This window comes from Pleurodeles waltl, chromosome 9, assembly GCF_031143425.1.
Source record: "Pleurodeles waltl isolate 20211129_DDA chromosome 9, aPleWal1.hap1.20221129, whole genome shotgun sequence".
Classification (NCBI taxonomy): domain Eukaryota; kingdom Metazoa; phylum Chordata; class Amphibia; order Caudata; family Salamandridae; genus Pleurodeles; species Pleurodeles waltl.
The window spans coordinates 390,341,547-390,365,139 of record NC_090448.1 but is presented as its reverse complement, the minus strand read 5'-3'; the positions used below and the strand labels follow the sequence as shown (position 1 = coordinate 390,365,139).

The 23,593-nt window shown below is 47.3% G+C and overlaps 1 protein-coding gene across 1 annotated transcript in view; it reads right to left on the bottom strand.

Moving 5' to 3' along the window:
* TUT1 (terminal uridylyl transferase 1, U6 snRNA-specific) overlaps positions 1-23,593 on the bottom strand; it is a 533,529-nt gene that overhangs the window by 291,694 nt on the left and 218,242 nt on the right. Inside the window, exon 6 of the mRNA XM_069207048.1 lies at positions 11,076-11,305. Within this exon, the coding sequence (XP_069063149.1) occupies positions 11,076-11,305 (230 nt within the window). The remainder of the gene's footprint in view (positions 1-11,075; positions 11,306-23,593) is intronic.

Below are 23,593 nucleotides of genomic sequence, written 5' to 3'. Positions count from 1 at the left end.
AGTCGACATGGCACTCCCCTCAGGGTGCCATGCCAGCCTCTCACTGCCTATGCAGTATAGGTAAGACACCCCTCTAGCAGGCCTTACAGCCCTAAGGCAGGGTGCACTATACCATAGGTGAGGGTACCAGTGCATGAGCACTGTGCCCCTACAGTGTCTAAGCAAAACCTTAGACATTGTAAGTGCAGGGTAGCCATAAGAGTATATGGTCTGGGAGTCTGTTTTACACGAACTCCACCGCACCATAATGGCTACACTGAAAACTGGGAAGTTTGGTATCAAACTTCTCAGCACAATAAATGCACACTGATGCCAGTGTACATTTTATTGTAAACTACACCCTAGAGGGCACCTTAGAGGTGCCCCCTGAAACTTAACCGACTGTCTGTGTAGGCTGACTAGTTCCAGCAGCCTGCCACACTAGAGACATGTTGCTGGCCCCATGGGGAGAGTGCCTTTGTCACTCTGAGGCCAGTAACAAAGCCTGCACTGGGTGGGGATGCTAACACCTCCCCCAGGCAGGAGCTGTAACACCTGGCGGTGAGCCTCAAAGGCTCACCCCTTTGTCACAGCACCGCAGGACACTCCAGCTAGTGGAGTTGCCCGCCCTCTCCGGCCCCGGCCCCCACTTTTGGCGGCAAGGCCGGAGAAAATAATGAGAATAACAAGGAGTCGTCACTGGCCAGTCAGGACAGCCCCTAAGGTGTCCTGAGCTGAGGTGACTCTAACTTTTAGAAATCCTCCATCTTGCAGATGGAGGATTCCCCCAATAGGATTAGGGATGTGACCCCCTCCCCTTGGGAGGAGGCACAAAGAGGGTGTACTCACCCTCAGGGCTAGTAGCCATTGGCTACTAACCCCCCAGACCTAAACACGCCCTTAAATTTAGTATTTAAGGGCTCTCCCTGAACCTAGAAATTAGATTCCTGCAACTACAAGAAGAAGGACTGCCTAGCTGAAAACCCCTGCAGAGGAAGACCAGAAGACGACAACTGCCTTGGCTCCAGAAACTCACCGGCCTGTCTCCTGCCTTCCAAAGAACTCTGCTCCAGCGACGCCTTCCAAAGGGACCAGCGACCTCTGAATCCTCTGAGGACTGCCCTGCTTCGACGACGACAAGAAACTCCCGAGGACAGCGGACCTGCTCCAAAAAGACTGCAACTTTATCCAAAGGAGCAGCTTTAAAGAACCCTGCAATCTCCCCGCAAGAAGCGTGAGACTTGCAACACTGCACCCGGCGACCCCGACTCGGCTGGTGGAGAACCAACACCTCAGGGAGGACCCCCGGACTACTCTACGACTGTGAGTACCAAAACCTGTCCCCCCTGAGCCCCCACAGCGCCGCCTGCAGAGGGAATCCCGAGGCTTCCCCTGACCGCGACTCTCTGAAACCTAAGTCCCGACGCCTGGAAGAGACCCTGCACCCGCAGCCCCCAGGACCTGACGGACCGGACTTTCACTGCAGAAGTGACCCCCAGGAGTCCCTCTCCCTTGCCCAAGTGGAGGTTTCCCCGAGGAAGCCCCCCCTTGCCTGCCTGCAGCGCTGAAGAGATCCCTTGATCTCTCATTGACTTCCATTGCGAACCCGACGCTTGTTCTAACACTGCACCCGGCCGCCCCGCGCCGCTGAGGGTGAAATTTCTGTGTGGGCTTGTGTCCCCCCCGGTGCCCTACAAAACCCCCCTGGTCTGCCCTCCGAAGACGCGGGTACTTACCTGCTGGCAGACTGGAACCGGGGCACCCCCTTCTCTCCATTGGAGCCTATGCGTTTTGGGCACCACTTTGAACTCTGCACCTGACCGGCCCTGAGCTGCTGGTGTGGTAACTTTGGGGTTGCTCTGAACCCCCAACGGTGGGCTACTTTGGACCAAGAACTGAACCCTGTAAGTGTCGTACTTACCTGGTAAAACTAACAAAAACTTACCTCCCCCAGGAACTGTGAAAATTGCACTAAGTGTCCACTTTTAAAATAGCTATTTGTGAATAACTTGAAAAGTATACATGCAATTGAAATGATTCAAAGTTCCTAATGTACTTACCTGCAATACCTTTCAAACAAGATATTACATGTTAAATTTGAACCTGTGGTTCTTAAAATAAACTAAGAAAAGATATTTTTCTATACAAAACCTATTGGCTGGATTTGTCTCTGAGTGTGTGTACCTCATTTATTGTCTATGTGTATGTACAACAAATGCTTAACACTACTCCTTGGATAAGCCTACTGCTCGACCACACTACCACAAAATAGAGCATTAGTATTATCTCTTTTTACCACTATTTTACCTCTAAGGGGAACCCTTGGGCTCTGTGCATGCTATTCCTTACTTTGAAATAGCACATACAGAGCCAACTTCCTACACCCATGCATTCAACAATGTTGCTTGGAAGGACGCTCCTTCTCCCACCTCGCTGCCAAAGCCTGAAATGCCTTCCCTCTCCACCTATGCACCACACCATCACTAACCAAATTCAGGAAGGGACTCAAGATCTGCCTTTTTGACTATCAATGAACGCAAGAGCCTGTATACCTGCTCTACAAATACCTCTTGATGGGGAAGCGTAGTTGATGGAGTAGGTCTATGGTAGTTTGAGTGTGTTTTTGACAAAGCAGGAGAGTGATGGCTTTGATAAGCCAGTCATCCAGATATGGGAAAACACGGATGTTTTGTCTCCACAAATGTGCTGTTACCACAGCTAAGCATTTTGTGAATACTTGAAGTGCAGCAGTCACTCCGAATGGGAGGTCTTTGAATTGGTAATGGTTGCCTCTATCACAAATCTTAGGTATTTGCGATGTGCTGGGTGTATTAGAATGTGAAAGTAGGCGTCCTTTAAGTCTAGGAATGAGAGGAAGTCACCTTGCTGGAGAAGTGGGATTACATCTTGAAGAGCGACCATATGGAAATGCTGTGACAGGATGTAAAGATTTGTCCTTTTGGGGATCAGGAAGTTTAGGGAGTATACTCCTGACCCTTGATGTTGTTGAGGGGCGGGTTCTATAGCTCCTTTGTGTAAGAGAGCTTGAACCTCCTGTTTGAGTAGTTAGTGTTCCAGAGAGTCCGAGTGTCAGGTAGAATGTTTGGAGATGTGGTAATGAGCTCTAGACAATAACCATGTTGGATAATGTTTAACACCCACTGGTCTGATGTTATTGATTGTCATATGGGCATAAAATCCTGCAGTCGCACCTGACTGGTGTTAAATGGTTGGGAGGAAAGGGAAGAAAGTCAAACTGTTTTCTGGTGGTTGAAGCACCATGTGGGGAAGCTCCTTTGTATCCTCCCTTGGCATTGTTGTCCCTATAGGACCTGCCATAGTAACCTCGGGAGAGCAGTGTTGCCCTTAGCCATGTTGATACGAGGTATAGGCTTCGGAGGATGTGTATTTAGAGCCTGCTCGATAGGTGGAGCGGCAAAAAGTGTCACGAGGACTCAGTGTCTGCAGTGCACCCATAGATTTTGCGGTCTGTGTATCTTTTTTCATCTCTTCTAGTGCAGAACCAACTAGTGGACTGAAAGGTGTTCTTTATCAAAAGGGACGTTCAATAGTGTTTGTTGAACCTCTAGCTTAAAACCAAATATGTGGAGCCAAGCATGGTGTCATAGTAAAATATTCATATATATTACCTAGCGGCTGTATCTGCTGCATTCAGTGCACAACAGATGTAAGTGTTGGAAAATAATTTTCCTTCCATGACAATCTGCTGCCCTCTCTTTTTGTGCTTCTCCTGGAGGTACTGGAAGAGTTCCTCCTTTTCGTCCCAGTGGGCCCTGTCATAACATGCTAACAGCCCCATTTAATTAGCAATGCACCAATGATTGGCGGACTGTGCTGCCACTCTCTTGCCAGAGGCATTCATTAATTTGTTCTCCCTGTCAGGAGGTGAAGCATCACTAGCAGCCTGGAAATTAGCCCTCTTACCTGTGTTGATCACAGCTAGTGAGTCAGGTGGAATTTGTCCCCTGATGTAAATAGGGTCAGAAGGAGAGGCCTTGTATTATTATTATTATTTTTTTTTTAACCGACCCTGGGAGTTATAATACAAGCCCACGCAGTGTCTTTGAAAATGTCTTCTGTACGCCTCAACATACATTTAAGCAAAGGGAGATATTGTTTTGTCCTATGTATTGAGGAGAGAGTCTTGAAGTGGAAATCCTCTTCCAGAGGCTCTTTATGATGATGAACATCATGATAAGTTGTAGCCCTGCCAATAAGCTCCTGATACGTGGTAGAGTCATCAGGACAGGACGGTCTAGCAGAATATAAGTCAGGATCGGTGTCCACTTGTGGGCCAATGTCGTATGCCGTCCAAGGATCAGGCGGCGCAGTTGTGGTACCATATATGTCATCCCCTGTCCCATACCCACCTATAAATGAGTGGGGAGACCCTTTAGGTGTGATGTCCGGAGGATCACCCTGAGAGTAAGGTAAAGGTGATGGAGAAAGAGGGGTGGAAGTGGTGGAGGAGAGGAAGGTGGAGGAGGTAGTAAAGGACTGGTGGCTTTATCAGACTTCCTCTTTTTTTGATGGCACCAGCAGATCAATGTCTTCCCCGAAGGAAAGCTAGCGCTTTGATGATGGTAGTGTAGGCGTCGAAAATTTGGTGAGGGAGCATCCTGTCTGAGGCTGTATGTGAAATTACCTCTGGCCGGAATCGAGTTTTTCTTGCAGTCTATGTAGGATAGGTTTCACTGGAGTACAAGGGTTGGACCTCGGGCTGGTTCGGAAGGTTTCGGAGCCAATATGAATTTCTATTTCGGCACCAAAGTGGTCGGTGCCAAAGATGGAGGGTGTGTCAGTGTCAAAGTCATCTGTTTTGATGGTTTTGGCCCGAGTCCAAAGGGGGGGCATCCAAAACTGTTTTTCTGTGCCAACCATGGCTTGTTGGCAGTGGTGGCCTAGCAGCCTTTTGTTCGCTGGAAACCGAATGCTTTTGGGGGTGAGGAACAGGGGCTTCTGTACTCACAGTATGTTGACCTGATGAAACGTCTTGCATCTAGAGGTCGATTTCGAGCTCAGAGTCGGAGCCCTGAATGGTAAAAGCCCCTGCCTCTACAGAGGCCTTGGGGAGTTCCTGTTCCTCTTCCTCGACATTGTGTTGTCCGAGGATGTCAGGAGTTTCTTTTATGCCTCTCAGTTTCATTTGCTTTTGGCGGGTCCGACAATCCCGGAGTGTCTTTTTATGTCAAAATGATCTACAGGCCTCGAAATCCTCCTCCCTGTGTTCTGGGGACAAACACAGGTTGCAGACCTGGTGGAGATTGGTCCAGGGATATTTTGCGTGGCAGTTGGGGCAGAACCAAAAAAGGGTCCATTTCATCAGCAAGCCATTCTCTGATGAAGTTGGAGTTAATGGAAATGTAGGCCCTGAAGAGCAAGGCCTGAGGGCTGCTGCAAGAAGCGTGTCCATCTGCTCTGGGATGCTGCACTCCCCTAAAGAGACCCATACCATACATCCAGGTGTAACAGCAAATCATGACACTTGTACCCATGCCACAGCCCACACAGTTTGTCATGTCCAAACTGGTCCATAAAATGTACTAGGCTGCACCCTGTTGTTAACCATCTGAGCAAAGGTATTTTTGCACTTCTCAGTGAGAGCAGGTAATACCTCACACCATTGCCCTCTGGAGTATGCCGAGCCTCTCTCCAAAAAGAAGGAAGCAGTGGACTGCAAAATAGTAGATGAGAACCTCTTTTACTACGCCAATCAATACACTTTGATTCTCTGTTAGGTGGGATCTTAGGGATGGCAGCCAGGTTAATTTTAATTTTGCTGACTAAAAACTGAACCACAAGGATTTTTAACAAAGGGTATTGTGTCAAAAGACAAGATCACCTGGAACAGGCATATGGCACCTACCAATATGATGACTTACCAGCAGCCGCAAACGTGGTTTCGACCATGCCATTGCCTGTGCTTCTATTAAGGCTTTATTTGATGGTAGCAAAGGCATTAAAGTTAAAGGGTCAGATTGCAAGATATCTGTAATCAAATTCACTTTAGTTTCCATAGTTGGAAAAGAGTAGTTCCAACACCTCTGTAGCCTTAGAGACCACCCCTCCAGAGGAGGCGTTTTCATCTAGGGGGACCCTACTACGGACTCAAATTTCAACTCTGGAAGGGCTAAATACAGGCCATCAGTATGGTGAGGGATTAACTAATTGTCCGCCTCCTCGTCGTCATGTGGAACATTCTGAAGGTCATGTATTGGATTTCAGTCTGAATCAAAAAAGGCCTCAAGGTGCTTAAAGTATTGGCACCCACGCACAAGCACTGCTGGAGGACTCTCCCACATCATGGGCTTTGCCTTAGTGTCTTTGTAAATCCTTTAGCTGAACTTTGCTCTAAAATTGCCATTGGGGTTGGATTTGGAGCTAGTGCCACTAGAACCATTGCTGGTGTCAGATGGTCTGTAACTGGCATAACCTTTGACAAAGAATTGGGGGGGCAGCCAGAGACCTGGAGAAGTCCTAATGAGGTTCATTCAGCACTAAAGGTAGGCCTCTTTGAATCAATGGGGCCTGAAGGTGTTCCATGGGGATCAGGATAATCCCAAGAGCCGCAGCATTGTCTCCTTGAAGGCATCTACCTGTTGTGAAGTGCAAGAAATTCAGGGTGCATCTTTCCTGTAGAAAATTGTCAGAATTGAATGACTGACACAGAATTGGGCCTTTTAAGGTTGGACTGCACAATATGTTCCTAGAAATGAAGCAAAGGGGAGTCCCATCTGGACTTCTTGTGTTTGCATAAAGATCGGGCTTTTGACTTCATCTTGAAATTACCCACGGATGAAGATCTGGATCGCAACAAGGATGTGTGGCATAGGCCAGCGGTTTGGAGCATAATCTTCCTCAATTTTTACTTTGGCCACATAAAATTAAACCTTGTGATCTCTTGTGACGCTTGGATGCATCAGTCTGTGTGCTTGAATCAGAGTCACCAAAGGGTCCATAACCAACATCTTTTTCCTGCTGGTGTGCACAGCTTAAAGCCTCTGATCTTCAGGGCAAACATGTCCCTAGTGCACTGGTACTAAAAAATCATTTTGGAAGTTGTGAATAATCAACAAAAATCTGGGGGCAGAGCTCTAGATTCGCATCGATGGGCACGGAAAAAGGTCACGTCAGCACACTGAGTTTGGTGCCTATAAACTGCTCAACACTGTCATTTCTGGAGGTGGGACAAATCTGTATCACAGCCTGACGGCTCCACCCATTGTGTACTGCATCAACTGCAAAAACGTTTCTGAATTTAATCTGGCACCTGGGTGAGAGGGGGCAGGGGAGGAGGCTTAAAAAGGTGAGGAATTCAGAAGTATCCATCAGAAGAAAAAAAAATTGTGCCCCAAACACTATATGGCACTTGCCAGCCATCTGGATCCTTTTTCTTGATCCATGTCTTTTGTTTTATTCTTTATTATGGTGTTACCAACTTAAACATTTCTTAGATTATCTATCCCAATATAGTCCCCAGTGAATAAACTCTGTTATGCAAAGTGGAAATTTGGATAATTTAAAGTTTTTCTTTTTACAATTGTTTGATGTCACTTTGTTCGACACATGTGACAACCTCAGCACTGTGCTATTACGTGATCTCATTGTTAAGTATAAATAGCACAAACTCAATTTTTCATGATTTATTCTGTGTGAATTAAAATGTTATCTACTACTGAAAGTCATCTTGTATGTTATACTTTGTCTCCATAACCTCTAATACAGCAGTGTGGGAATACCAAGGACCTACAGAGGCCAATAGTGTAGGACTGAAACATGTTGGTGCAATTGGAGATTTAAGGCTTATAGGACCATTATATCCTGAAACCCGTTTATTGTGTACCTTTTAATCATTCCCATCCACCCTACTAATAAAGAGATACCTGGGGTTTGGATGAGAAATCCTTATCTTAAGGTTACACCCTCTGTCTAATTATCTGGAGGCAGAGAGGGGTTTAAAAGGTGAGGAATATGAATTCAGAAGTATCCATCAGAAAAAAAATGTTTTGGGTTCCACACACTCTATATCACACTTGCCAGCCATCTGGGTCCTTTTCCTTGACCCATGCCTTTTGTATTATTCTTTATAATAGTGTTACCAACTTAAAATATCTTAGATCATCCATCCCAATGAAGTCCCCAGTGAATAAACTCTGTTTTGCGAAGTGGAAACTTGGATGATTGTAAGTTTTTTTTTACAATTGTTTGATGCCACTTTGTTCGACACTTGTGGGGCCAATAGTGTAGGGCTGAAACATGTTGGTGTAATTGGAGATTTAAGGCTTATAGGACCATTATATCCTTAAACATGTTTATTGTGTAGTTTGTAATCATTCCCATCCACCCTACTAATAAAGGGATACCTGGGGTTTGGATGAGACATCTTTATCTTAAGGTAACACCCTCTGTCTAATTATCTGACAGGAGCTCCCTGAAGGACGGCTGAGCCCACCTTGACTTTTCGGAGTCAGGGTGGACCGATAATGAAGCATGCCATTATCAGAGTGGGTGAGGATTACATATAAGAAAAATGTTTTTTACTTTCCAACATCTATAGGTGTGGTGTACAGATATAGCACGCAACCTTCTCTTTTATTTTGAGTGTCTCATAGTGAAGGGATACTCTACCGTGAGGAATAGTTTTATACCAAACACCATAGGTTTCAGTGAAGCCATTATGTATCTGGGGAACTTGTAATGATGAGTGTCCAGTACATACCTCAAGATGGCTTCCCTGTTCACTTGTAAAATCTAATAATCGAACTAGACATTACAGGGACATATCTGCTAATGCAGATATGTCCCCACATCAAATATAGTGAACCCTGCTTTAGGGCTCTAAGGCCGGCTGTAGGGGTGACTTACATTGACTTAGATGCAGTGAGTGGGGCATGGCACACAGTGAGTGTGTCATGGCATGTTTTCTCCCATGGCTCGCACCATTACTCGCAGTCTGCAATGGCAGGCTGTGTGCAATGTTTAGGGGGGGGGGGGGGGGGGGAGGCCTTAGGGTGGCACAATACATGCTGAAGCCCTTAGGGACCCTCTCTAGTACCCAGTACCAGGGGCACCATTTAATAGGGACTTACAGAGGTACTAGATTGTGTGCCAGTTGTACACAATTTAGATCCTTTACCTCATTTTAGGGAAAAAGCACTGGCACTGGGGACCTTTTAAGCAGGAACCAAATGCACCTCAGTCGAAAAACCTCAGGCCCAGTGACCAACAAGTGAGGGTGACCATGCCCAAACGGGACACTTTCCTACAGAGCTGCAGTCTTGATTCACAATGATCTATGCATATTTCTCATATTCAGCTACTCACAAAGCATTTATTGATCTGCAGGCCAGTCCCCAATGTTAACAAAAAACTCACCTTCCTCTGAGGTGCACTTTGGCCCCCCTGCCTGCTAAGCAACATTCAGAACACTCTGTTGAGCTGCACACAGACCCCCAACAAATTACATCTAAGGCTCAAGCTATGCCACAGGCAGAGCCCCTCAGATGTGCCCCTGATGAGCCCCAACGACTGCTGATTGGAAGTCAGACCTCCTACTGATCTCCCAAGCCCGACCTGAGCTAATAATAATAATATCCATTTTACATATCGCAAGCTCCTTCTCACTCTGATAAAGATGCACCGCCAACATCTGTTAGAACAAAGTTGGACCTCCCACTGAGTAGCACGCTGAGTGCATGCCGAGTCATACCTGTGATCCATTTGAGGTCACAGTTTAAGTTGCCACTGGCTGCAATCAGAGCACCTTCTCAGATATTCATGCGAGTCCTGAGACTCATTATGACCCACATTCAAGAGCGCATACGGAGTATTTGACTACGCAGACTGTCAGGTGGTTTGCACCAAGTTTCCCAAAAAAGCCTGTCTTGACATTCCACTGAGTTGAGAAGGAACTCCCACAATAATGCACATACAGTTCTCAAATGATGCACATTTTAAGCTCCTATTAGGATGCTCACTGATATCCTGCAAAGCCTCACATGAGGTGCACAAAGGAACACCCTGTGCTCTCATAGTGCCTGGAGTCCCATCCATGCTCTGCCCAGAGCCCCCTGCCCAGTGGTGTGTGGTGCCCTGACCAATATACTATACTTTCAGCGAGTTACACCTGAACCTACAGCCATAAAATATCCTGGGCTTCTGTTGAACCACACCTTGGTCTCCTGTAAAACCACACACGAGCTCCTGCATATCAGCATACTAACCTCCCCCACCTTAACTTCTGAGTGGCAAGCCAAGATACCGACAAACTGAACCCAGCATCTCAAACTTGATCTCATGAATTCCCTCTAAGTCACATTACTCTCTGACCTTGAGTCAAGATTCCACAAGCTCCAACTGAGCTCTGTTCCATTCTCACTCTTAGCAGCATGCTGTGCATCTAGCAAGACAAAACAACACACTAATCAGCACACCAAGTGTCAGGGATGCTGAAACTTTAGTTAATGCCAAAATGCTTTAAAAAACCAACCAAGCCACAACATGAGCACCTGCCAACTAACAACATGATTATCTGCCAACAGACCTGTAAACCATGCTCAGTGAGACACAACCTTTGCTAAAATTCTTCAAGTTTCAAAGGGCCTGACCACGCACTCTCAAAAAAATCAAAGCTCCTCTTAGCCACACCCAAAGCTCCCAAAAGACCATATCAGGAGTTTCTAAACAGTCACAGTTAATGCTTGAACTGAGCTGCAACAAGTATGTCACTTGAGCTGTACCCCAACCACTTTCTCTGGGACAGCACACTATTAAGTATTTTGAACTTTCACCACATTGTACCAGCTTTCACTAAGCCTCAGTAAGATGCCTCGGAGAAGCACCATGAGCAGCAGCTATCAAATCACCCATTCCATGCACTTTCAGAGCCATATCTTGAGTTTTTGTGGAGAAAGATTTGATCTCCTACAGAGGTACACCTGGCATACTAATGAACCCAAAGCCCTTACCTGCACGCCCACCCATCACTATTAGGTCATGCTGAACAGCACTTGAGTCACTTTAGAATTTCCTCGCACCACACCCAGCATTCCAATCATGTTGCTTCCCGATCTCACCTGTTATTGATGGAGATGTCCCCGTGAAGCCCTGACTCCTTGTGTGAGAACTTTACGACAGGTCGGCGGGCAGTTGTAACAGCTTGCACCCCATATACGCCTGGCACGCACTTGCGCAATACAGTGGCCACAAGCTCAAGGACCTCAGGCACGGAGGCAGTCTCAAGGTCAATGTCGCTCAGAATAGAGTCTTCTGACTGAGTGTCCTTGTCTTGGCCATCTGCATCTTCCTGCAACAGAAACCAAATGGATAAGAATAGGGGAAAAAGAGTTAAAAGAGGTAGGAGCTGAAAAAACGTGGAAAGGGTACAAAAGGCAAAGCTAGATTTAAATTTTTTTTATGAATAAAGTCTAAATATGAATGCATTCAAGAGCTCCCTGAACGGATTACACTCAATCTTGACCCATAAGCTTAGCAATACATGTGAGCCTTGTTTTGACACACAAATGTCAGAAGTAACTTACACCACATCTAACACGCTTCGCTTTCTAAATGCTGATCAAACAATCTGGTGAAAATTCCATCGAATCTAGTGCAGCAACAATTTTGTTTTGCTTTCTTTGAGCTGTCAGGCTAGTTCCTTTGATAGCCCGAGTACATTTGGTGTGATAACAGGAACTCTGACAAGTTTTCCTCATTGAAGTGCGCTACACTTTCACATTCTTGTCTAATCCAGCTTTCAAGTGGCTGAGATGAACAACTTGCTGAAGATAGTTCCCCTGTTAGCACTGAACTTGAGAGCCAGCGACAAACTGGAGGGAGAGGCTCCTTATATCACTCACCTACAAAACCTATTAGGCACAGCTTCAAGTGAATTCATGATCATTTTAGATAAGTGCAGAGTGTAGACAGACCCTTAAAACACTTAGGTCCTCAGTAAAAGTTACCTGGAATTTAGTGTTAGTATACATGGGGTCCAGAATCTATGATTGACAATGCCTTGATGTGTATTGCTTTTGACAAGCGGTTGAGGGGGTTTGGGACCTGACAGGTGGGAGCCTGGTATGCTTCCCCTGTGTGTGCTTTAGGAATGGTTTCAAACAGCCTCAGGCTCTGCCACTCCCATGTAGGTGTTTGTCTCTGGGCAGTGAGATATGCAGCCTCAGGCCCTTCTTTCGGTCAAAGGTTGTATCTGTCAAGGAGCAGGGGGTGGGGAGACCTGCCTGCTCTGGGCCTCTGCGCATGATCAGGTGCGTCACTACATCTGCTCTCATCTGGCCTTGCTTCTCGGTGGGAAGGGGAGGTGCAATGGGGTCCTGAATTGAGGAAGCTTTGTATTCTCCCTATGTGAAAGTGAAGGGATCTAATGAGGCTGGCTGTGTTCCTAACTACAAGCCTGGCCCTGGCCAATTCAATGAAACCGGGAGTAAAATTGCATGGTTGGGAGTTTTGCAGTCCTGGGATCACCAGGCCTAGAGTTCGCAGACCCAATTATTACCTGGCAATGCAGAATTGCAAGTGGTGGAGATAACACAGGTATAAGTTAATGTTGAGGGGTAACCAACAAAATACCCTATTTGTGGCTGAAGTTATAAATGCTCTGTTAACAGATTTTCCTGCATGGCAGAAATTTTCTTTGCCACAGGCTGCTATTTGTAAAAACTGTTTTTTATTTATTTTTGGAAAATGAAGGTACATAAAAATCAAGCAACACCCTTGGAAATTGCCCCCAACACCTTCATTTGCTAACTGGTGATACGTAGTGTCATCACAGTAAGGGGCTGCATTTTAAGCTACAGCAATTGCTTAAACAGTACAGTGTGCAAAAACAAAGAACAAGAACCATATTCAATATAACTTCTGGGGGGTCCAAGTTATCTGGGTAGCACTGCATGTGATTGCATTTGGTAGCTGTCAGGGTAGGGAGCTGGTAATACCCTATAGTAAGTGCTGAAGGTAGTGAACCGGTTGGGAGGCGACAGGGAGGTATAGTAATTCTCTAGAGACTATAACTGGAATATGTGTACCACCCTCGTACGTGTCACGCATGTCATCAGAGGCAAGCCCCTGGAAAGATAAGACACTAATGGGACCCATGCAAATTCAACATTTTTTAACTCAGAGAATATGTTGGCCATTCACTACATGCTGAGCTCCCGCTATAGACAAGCATGTCATTGCGTGATTGCGGAGGCTTCTGTTTTCTTCCATGCTGATGTGATGGCCATTTTAGCGGCTCCTAGGCATAGCCATCTAATGGTTCTGGTGCAGTGTGTTTATCGTTTGAGGGTGGCCTCGTGTAGATCCAGCAGGGCAAACTCTATTGTATGGAGGATCAGATACCCGAGTATCTCTTTAATTTGTGCCAGTATTTGGTTCCAAAAGGGGTGAATATTTGAGGAGTCCCACCAGATGTGGTGAAAATCATCCAATAGGCCCCAACCCCTACAACAAAGCTCAGAAGTGGCAGGAAACATGTTATTCAATTTAGTAGGATATAAATACCAGTCATATAGGATTTTAAAGTGGGCCTCCCTCAGTCCCACTGAGTGATTATATTTCGATATATATCTCTCCATTGGTTACACCATCTCTCGATAAGACCTTGACTCCCAAGATAGGTTCCCAGAAAGTTACATGTCGTGGTCTATAGGAGATGAGTGTGGTGAGTAGCAAGGAGTAAAGGAAGGAGCTGGTTCCGCTAGTCGAGCCCGCCCTACAAACAAACTGCTCGATTGGTAGCACGTCCCTCGTAGCTGCCAGTTGTACTTCAACTTGGAGCGCCCAATGTCTTAATTGCGTACAGTGGTAGTGTTCTGTGTGGAGGGAAGGTTAAAGTTTCTCTGACAGTGTTCAAAGGTCAGTATAGCCCAATTGTGGAAGAGCTCAGTGTGGGGCACCCCATAGCTTTTCAGGCATCAAAGGGTCTGGCAGAAGAGCAGGAGGGAATGCCAGATTGTAATGTATTGGTGTATATGGTGACAGGACGATGGTCCACTGTGCAAATTTGGTAACCTCATTCCATACTTTCAGTGGCGTCCTGTTCGGTGTGCTAAGATAAGCATTGTGGGGGCAATCCAATCTAGGCTTCCAGAGTATATCCCAAATCACTCTCCCCCACTTCTGCCCTGTTCATGCGCAACATGTGCCTATCAGATTCACGGAATGTCCATTCAAAGATAACACATAGTTGAGCAGCCTTGTAATAAGAGCTTGAAGTCTGGCAAGGCCGCCAGAGTCCCTTGGTAGTTGCAGCACTGTGAAGGGCATTCGGGTCGACCATTCGGCCAGATGAAACGGGTGAGTAGTGTGTGTATTTTTGGGAAGACGTCCCGGTCCAAGTCTACAGTTAAGCTTTGGAAGAGGTATAGCATCCTGGGCAGGACTCTCAAATAGGCTGTAATCTCCCCAGCCAGCAGAGATACAATAGGGCCCATCTTTTCAAATCAACCTTTAATTGTAAGAGGAGGGATGGGACGTTTGATCAATATCGATCGGTAATGCAGACTGTTTTCTTAATACCTAGGTAAATGATTTCTTTCTTGGCCCACAGAAAGGGTGTCACTGCTGCCAGTGTCTCCATTTCTGCGGAGGATAGTGTCAGATGTAGTAAGTAGGATATTGGATTTCGTTAAGTTAATTTTGAACCCTGCTACCCTTTCAAAAGATTACAGTTCCTCCTGGAGGGTTACTAGCGAGGGGCCTGGTTAAGTAAGCATTAAAAGCACACCATCGGCAAAACAGGGAAATCTTGTGTTCCTCTGAGCTGAAAAGTATCCCCTGAATATTATGTGTGGACTGTATTTTCACCACTAAAGGCTCAATACTGAACCTGAATAATAGCGGGGATTGTGGGCATCCTTGCCTTGTCTCTCATCCAGGTGGAAGGGCCGGGAGCTCACCCCATTCACCAAGACCCCGGATTTAGGCATAGCATAATTACCACTGCTATGAATTGGTCAGAGAGGTCATAGCACTAATAGCATGGAATAGAAAATTGCCAGTCTACCCGATCAAATGCCTTCTCAGCATCTAGGCACACGAATATTGTGGGTGTCTTCTTTTTGATCAACTTTCTCCACATGCCCATGCTGAGGACTCCAGGTCATGTCCAAGCAAACAGTCTACAGGGATATTTGAGGAGACCACCAACTGTTTCAGGCCATTGAATCCTCCCCACTCTAAAGTTACCATAGCCATGGGATGTACTTTAGTCTGATTGTCAGCGTTGGTGACTGGATAAGTTTGTCCAGCCAGGTATTGACCAGGGGAAACCACTTTCTCTGTCACCCTGGTGACACTGGCACCTGTATCCCTCAGGCCTTCTACACTAGTCCCATTAATTAAAAGTTGCTGCCTGTATTTTTGCATATTAGGGGGCCAGGCAGCCAGTGTGGCTAAGTCCACCCCACCCTCAGAGACTAATGTAGCTTCAGTGTGAACCCTCGCTTCATTTGCTCTGGGCACACTGTTGATCCCACCTGGAGACTGGCTATTCCAGTGTTAGCTGGAGTAGAGTTTGAAGTGGAACCTTTCTTGGGACAGGCCTTGTCTCCAGTTTGGTGTCCCTGTTGATTACAGCTACGACACCAGGCCTTCTTGGGATCAAAGTTTTTACCCTTGTACCAAAGTTGGATTGTGAAGAGGCTTTGGACCCTCCCTCCTGAGCAGGTTTTTGGGGCCCTGTAGAAGTCTCTTTACTTTTTCCCTTGGATGTCTCAACACTCTTCCCCTGGGGAGGCTTTGTGACCCCTTTCTTTTGGTCACCCCCTGTGGAAGTCTTGGTCACCCTAGTCTTGACCCAATGGTCCGCCTTCTTTCCCAATTCTTGGGGAGAAATTGGTCCTAGGTCTACCAGATGCTGATGCAGTTTATCATTGAAACAATTACTTAACAGGTGTTCTTTCACAAATAAATTGTACAGCCCATCATAATCATTTACACCACTACCATGAATCCAACCATCCAGTGTTTTGACTGAGAAGTCAACAAAATCAACCCAGGTCTGGCTCGAGGATTTTTGAGCCCCCCTGAACCTAATCCTGTACTCCTCAGTTGAGAATCGAAAGCCCTTAATCAGGGTAGCCTTCATGAGGTCATAGGATTCTGCATCTTTTCCAGAGAGTGTGAGGAGTCTATCCCTACACTTTCCAGTGAACATTGACCAAAGGAGAGCACCCCAGTGAGATCTGTTTACTTTTTCTGGTTGCACAAGCCCTCTCAAAAGCTGTGAACCATTTGGTGATGTCATCACCATCTTCATATTTAGTTACAATCCCTTTAGAGATTTTCAACATGTCAGGAGAATCTCTGACCCTATTTATGTTGCTACCACTACTGATGGGACCTAAGCCCATCTCTTGTCTTTCCCTTTCTATGGCTAGGATCTGTCTTTCCAAAGCCAATCTTTTGGCCAACCTGCTAGCAGGAGGTCATCTTCATTGAGTCTGCACTCAATGCTTGCAGAGCTGTGGGACTCTCCTGTGAGAGAAGCAACATCTCTGACTATCACTTCTTGTAGGAAGTTGGCTCTGTATGTGCTATTTCAAAGTAAGGAATAGCATGCACAGAGTCCAAGGGTTCCCCTTAGAGGTAAAATAGTGGTAAAAATAGATAATACTAATGCTCTATTTTGTGGTAGTGTGGTCGAGCAGTAGGCTTATCCAAGGAGTAGTGTTAAGCATTTGTTGTACATACACATAGACAATAAATGAGGTACACACACTCAGAGACAAATCCAGCCAATAGGTTTTTATATAGAAAAATATCTTTTCTTAATTTATTTTAAGAACCACAGGTTCAAATTCTACAAGTAATATCTCATTCGAAAGGTATTGCAGGTAAGTACTTTAGGAACTTCAAATCATCAAAATTGCATGTATACTTTTCAAGTTATTCACACATAGCTGTTTTAAAAGTGGACACTTAGTGCAATTTTCACAGTTCCTAGGGGAGGTAAGTATTTGTTAGGTTAACCAGGTAAGTAAGACACTTACAGGGCTTAGTTCTTGGTCCAAGGTAGCCCACCGTTGGGGGTTCAGAGCAACCTCAAAGTCACCACACCAGCAGCTCAGGGCCGGTCAGGTGCAGAGTTCAAAGCGGTGCCCAAAACGCATAGGCTAGAATGGAGAGAAGGGGGTGCCCCGGTTCCGGTCTGCTTACAGGTAAGTGCCCGCGTCTTCGGAGGGCAGACCAGGGGGGTTTTGTAGGGCACCGGAGGGGACACAAGCCCACACAGAAATTTCACCCTCAGCAGCGCGGGGGCGGTCGGGTGCAGTGTAGGAACAGGCGTCGGGTTCGCAATGTTAGTCTATGAGAGATCTCGGGATCTCTTCAGCGCTGCAGGCAGGCAAGGGGGGGATTCCTCGGGGAAACCTCCACTTGGGTAAGGGAGAGGGACTCCTGGGGGTCACTTCTCCAGTGAAAGTCCGGTCCTTCAGGTCCTGGGGGCTGCGGGTGCAGGGTCTCTCCCAGGCGTCGGGACTTTAGGTTCAAAGAGTCGCGGTCAGGGGAAGCCTTGGGATTCCCTCTGCAGGCGGCGCTGTGGGGGCTCAGGGGGGACAGGTTTTGGTACTCACAGTATCAGAGTAGTCCTGGGGTCCCTCCTGAGCCGTTGGATCGCCACCAGCCGAGTCGGGGTCGCCGGGTGCAGTGTTGCAAGTCTCACGCTTCTTGCGGGGAGCTTGCAGGGTTCTTTAAAGCTGCTGGAAACAAAGTTGCAGCTTTTCTTGGAGCAGGTCCGCTGTCCTCGGGAGTTTCTTGTCTTTTCGAAGCCGGGGCAGTCCTCAGAGGATGTCGAGGTCGCTGGTCCCGTTGGGAGGCGTCGCTGGAGCAGGATCTTTGGAAGGCAGGAGACAGGCCGGTGAGTTTCTGGAGCCAAGGCAGTTGTCGTCTTCTGGTCTTCCGCTGCAGGGGTTTTCAGCTGGGCAGTCCTTCTTCTTGTAGTTGCAGGAATCTAATTTTCTAGGGTTCAGGGTAGCCCTTAAATACTAAATTTAAGGGCGTGTTTAGGTCTGGGGGGTTAGTAGCCAATGGCTACTAGCCCTGAGGGTGGGTACACCCTCTTTGTGCCTCCTCCCAAGGGGAGGGGGTCACAATCCTAACCCTATTGGGGGAATCCTCCATCTGCAAGATGGAGGATTTCTAAAAGTTAGAGTCACTTCAGCTCAGGACACCTTAGGGGCTGTCCTGACTGGCCAGTGACTCCTCCTTGTTTTTCTCATTATTTTCTCCGGCCTTGCCGCCAAAAGTGGGGCCTGGCCGGAGGGGGCGGGCAACTCCACTAGCTGGAGTGTCCTGCTGGGTTGGCACAAAGGAGGTGAGCCTTTGAGGCTCACCGCCAGGTGTGACAATTCCTGCCTGGGGGAGGTGTTAGCATCTCCACCCAGTGCAGGCTTTGTTACTGGCCTCAGAGTGACAAAGGCACTCTCCCCATGGGGCCAGCAACATGTCTCGGTTTGTGGCAGACTGCTAAAACTAGTCAGCCTACACAGATAGTCGGTTAAGTTTCAGGGGGCACCTCTAAGGTGCCCTCTGGGGTGTATTTTACAATAAAATGTACACTGGCATCAGTGTGCATTTATTGTGCTGAGAAGTTTGATACCAAACTTCCCAGTTTTCAGTGTAGCCATTATGGTGCTGTGGAGTTCGTGTTTGACAGACTCCCAGACCATATACTCTTATGGCTACCCTGCACTTACAATGTCTAAGGTTTTGTTTAGACACTGTAGGGGTACCATGCTCATGCACTGGTACCCTCACCTATGGTATAGTGCACCCTGCCTTAGGGCTGTAAGGCCTGCTAGAGGGGTGGCTTACCTATACTGCATAGGCAGTGAGAGGCTGGCATGGCACCCTGAGGGGAGTGCCATGTCGACTTACTCGTTTTGTCCTCACTAGCACACACAAGCTGGCAAGCAGTGTGTCTGTGCTGAGTGAGAGGTCTCCAGGGTGGCATAAGACATGCTGCAGCCCTTAGAGACCTTCCTTGGCATCAGGGCCCTTGGTACTAGAAGTACCAGTTACAAGGGACTTATCTGGATGCCAGGGTCTGCCAATTGTGGATACAAAAGTACAGGTTAGGGAAAGAACACTGGTGCTGGGGCCTGGTTAGCAGGCCTCAGCACACTTTCAATTGTAAACATAGCATCAGCAAAGGCAAAAAGTCAGGGGGCAACCATGCCAAGGAGGCATTTCCTTACACAACCCCCCCCCCAAACGAAAGAGGATGAGACTAACCTTTCCCAAGAGAGTCTTCATTTTCTAAGTGGAAGAACCTGGAAAGGCCATCTGCATTGGCATGGGCAGTCCCAGGTCTGTGTTCCACTATAAAGTCCATTCCCTGTAGGGAGATGGACCACCTCAATAGTTTAGGATTTTCACCTTTCATTTGCATCAGCCATTTGAGAGGTCTGTGGTCGGTTTGAACTAGGAAGTGAGTCCCAAAGAGGTATGGTCTCAGCTTCTTCAGGGACCAAACCACAGCAAAGGCCTCCCTCTCAATGGCACTCCAACGCTGCTCCCTGGGGAGTAACCTCCTGCTAATGAAAGCAACAGGCTGGTCAAGGCCATCATCATTTGTTTGGGACAAAACTGCCCCTATCCCATGTTCAGAGGCATCAGTCTGCACAATGAACTGCTTAGAATAATCTGGAGCTTTTAGAACTGGTGCTGAGCACATTGCTTGTTTCAGGGTGTCAAAGGCCTGTTGGCATTCCACAGTCCAGTTCACTTTCTTGGGCATTTTCTTGGAGGTGAGTTCAGTGAGGGCTGTCACAATGGATCCATATCCCTTCACAAACCTCCTGTAATACCCAGTCAAGCCAAGGAATGCCCTGACTTGAGTCTGGGTTTTTGGAGCTACCCAGTCCAGAATAGTCTGGATCTTGGGTTGGAGTGGCTGAACTTGGCCTCCACCTACAAGGTGGCCCAAGTAAACCACAGTTCCCTGCCCTATCTGGCATTTGGATGCCTTGATAGAGAGGCCTGCAGATTGCAGAGCCTTCAAAACCTTCTTCAGGTGGACCAGGTGATCCTGCCAGGTGGAGCTAAAGACAGCAATATCATCAAGATAAGCTGTGCTAAAGGACTCCAAGCCAGCAAGGACTTGATTCACCAACCTTTGGAAGGTGGCAGGGGCATTCTTTAAACCAAAGGGCATAACAGTAAACTGATAATGCCCATCAGGTGTGGAGAATGCTGTTTTCTCTTTTGCTCCAGGTGCCATTTTTATTTGCCAGTACCCTGCTGTCAAGTCAAAGGTACTTAAGAATTTGGCAGCACCTAATTTGTCTATGAGCTCATCAGCTCTTGGAATTGGATGAGCATCTGTCTTGGTGACAGAATTGAGCCCTCTGTAGTCCACACAAAACCTCATCTCTTTCTTTCCATCTTTGGTGTGAGGTTTGGGGACTAAGACCACTGGGCTAGCCCAGGGGCTGTCAGAGCGCTCGATTACTCCCAATTCCAGCATCTTGTGGACTTCCACCTTGATGCTTTCCTTAACATGGTCAGACTGTCTAAAGATTTTGTTTTTGACAGGCATGCTGTCTCCTGTGTCCACATCATGGGTACACAGGTGTGTCTGACCAGGGGTTAAGGAGAAGAGTTCAGGAAACTGTTGTAGGACTCTCCTACAATCAGCTTGCTGTTGGCCAGAGAGGGTGTCTGAGTAGATCACTCCATCTACTGTGCCATCTTTTGGGTCTGATGACAGAAGATCAGGGAGAGGTTCACTCTCTGCCTCCTGATCCTCATCTGTTACCATCAACAGATTCACATCAGCCCTGTCATGGAAGAGCTTAAGGCGGTTCACATGGATCACCCTCTTGGGGCTCCTGCTTGTGCCCAGGTCCACCAGGTAGGTGACCTGACTCTTCCTTTCTAGTACTGGGTAAGGGCCACTCCATTTGTCCGGGAGTGCCCTGGGAGCCACAGGCTCCAGAACCCAGACTTTCTGCCCTGGTTGGAACTCAACCAGTGCAGCCTTTTGGTCATACCAAAACTTCTGGAGCTGTTGGCTGGCCTCAAGGTTTTTGGTTGCCTTTTCCATGTACTCTGCCATTCTAGAGCGAAGGCCAAGTACATAGTCCACTATGTCCTGTTTAGGCTCATGGAGAGGTCTCTCCCAGCCTTCTTTAACAAGGGCAAGTGGTCCCCTTACAGGATGACCAAACAGAAGTTCAAAGGGTGAGAATCCTACTCCCTTCTGTGGCACCTCTCTGTAAGCGAAAAGCAGACATGGCAAGAGGACATCCCATCTCCTTTTGAGCTTTTCTGGGAGCCCCATGATCATGCCTTTTAATGTCTTGTTGAATCTCTCAACCAAGCCATTAGTTTGTGGATGGTATGGTGTAGTGAATTTATAAGTCACTCCACACTCATTCCACATGTGCTTTAGGTATGCTGACATGAAGTTGGTACCTCTGTCAGACACCACCTCCTTAGGGAAACCCACTCTGGTAAAGATACCAATGAGGGCCTTGGCTACTGCAGGGGCAGTAGTCGACCTAAGGGGAATAGCTTCAGGATACCTGGTAGCATGATCCACTACTACCAGGATATACATATTTCCTGAGGCTGTGGGAGGTTCCAGTGGACCAACTATGTCCACACCCACTCTTTCAAAGGGAACCCCCACCACTGGAAGTGGAATGAGGGGGGCCTTTGGATGCCCACCTGTCTTACCACTGGCTTGACAGGTGGGGCAGGAGAGGCAAAACTCCTTAACCATGTTGGACATATTGGGCCAGTAGAAGTGGTTGACTAACCTCTCCCACGTCTTGGTTTGTCCCAAATGTCCAGCAAGGGGAATGTCATGGGCCAATGTTAGGATGAACTTCCTGAACAGCTGAGGCACTACCACTCTCCTAGTGGCACCAGGTTTGGGGTCTCTGGCCTCAGTGTACAGGAGTCCATCTTCCCAATAGACCCTATGCGTTCCATTTTTCTTGCCTTTGGACTCTTCAGCAGCTTGCTGCCTAAGGCCTTCAAGAGAGGGACAGGTTTCTTGTCCCTTACACAGCTCCTCCCTTGAGGGTCCCCCTGGGCCTAAGAGCTCAACCTGATAAGGGTCAAGCTCCAAAGGCTCAGTTCCCTCAGAGGGCAGAACTTCTTCCTGAGAAGAGAGGTTCCCTTTCTTTTGCTGTGTTGCAGTTGGTTTCCCAACTGACTTTCCTGTTCTCTTGGTAGGCTGGGCCATTTTTCCAGACTCCAGCTCTACTTTTTCACCCCGTGCCTTGCATTGTGCTCTTGTTTTCACACACACCAGTTCAGGGATACCCAGCATTGCTGCATGGGTTTTTAGTTCTACCTCAGCCCATGCTGAGGACTCCAGGTCATTTCCAAGCAGACAGTCCACTGGGATATTTGAGGAGACCACCACCTGTTTCAGGCCATTGACCCCTCCCCATTCTAAAGTAACCATTGCCATGGGATGTACTTTTCTCTGATTGTCAGCGTTGGTGACTGTGTAAGTTTTTCCAGTCAGGTATTGGCCAGGGGAAACCAGTTTCTCTGTCACCATGGTGACACTGGCACCTGTATCCCTCAGGCCCTCTATTCTAGTCCCATTAATTAAGAGTTGCTGTCTGTATTTTTGCATGTTAGGCGGCCAGACAGCTAGTGTGGCTAAATCCACCCCACCCTCAGAAACTAGAGTAGCTTCAGTGTGGACCCTGATTTGCTCTGGGCACACTGTTGATCCCACTTGGAGACTAGCCATACCAGTGTTACCTGGATGGGAGTTTGGAGTGGAACCTTTCTTGGGACAGGCCTTGTCTCCAGTTTGGTGTCCATGCTGTTTACAGCTATGACACCAGGCCTTTTTGGGATCAAAGTTTTTACCCTTGTACCCATTGTTTTGTGAAGAGGCTCTGGGCCCACCCTCCTGTGCAGGTTTTTGGGGGCCTGTAGAAGACTCTTTACTATTTTTAGTTTTGGTTGTCTCATCACCCTTCCCCTGGGGAGTCTTTGTGACCCCTTTCTTTTGGTCACCCCCTGTTGAAGTCTTGGACACCCTTGTCTTGACCCAATGGTCCGCCTTCTTTCCCAATTCTTGGGGAGAAATTGGTCCTAGGTCTACCAGATGCTGATGCAGTTTATCATTGAAACAATTACTTAACAGGTGTTCTTTCACAAATAAATTGTACAGCCCATCATAATTACTTACACCACTGCCTTGAATCCAACCATCTAGTGTTTTCACTGAGTAGTCAACAAAGTCAACCCAGGTCTGGCTCGAGGATTTTTGAGCCCCCCTGAATCTAATCCTATACTCCTCAGTGGAGAATCCAAAGCCCTCAATCAGGGTACCCTTCATGAGGTCATAAGATTCTGCATCTTGTCCAGAGAGTGTGAGGAGTCTATCCCTACACTTTCCTGTGAACATTTCCCAAAGGAGAGCACCCCAGTGAGATCTGTTCACTTTTCTGGTTACACAAGCCCTCTCAAAAGCTGTGAACCATTTGGTGATGTCATCACCATCTTCATATTTAGTTACAATCCCTTTAGGGATTTTCAACATGTCAGGAGAATCTCTGACCCTATTTATGTTGCTGCCACCATTGATGGGTCCTAG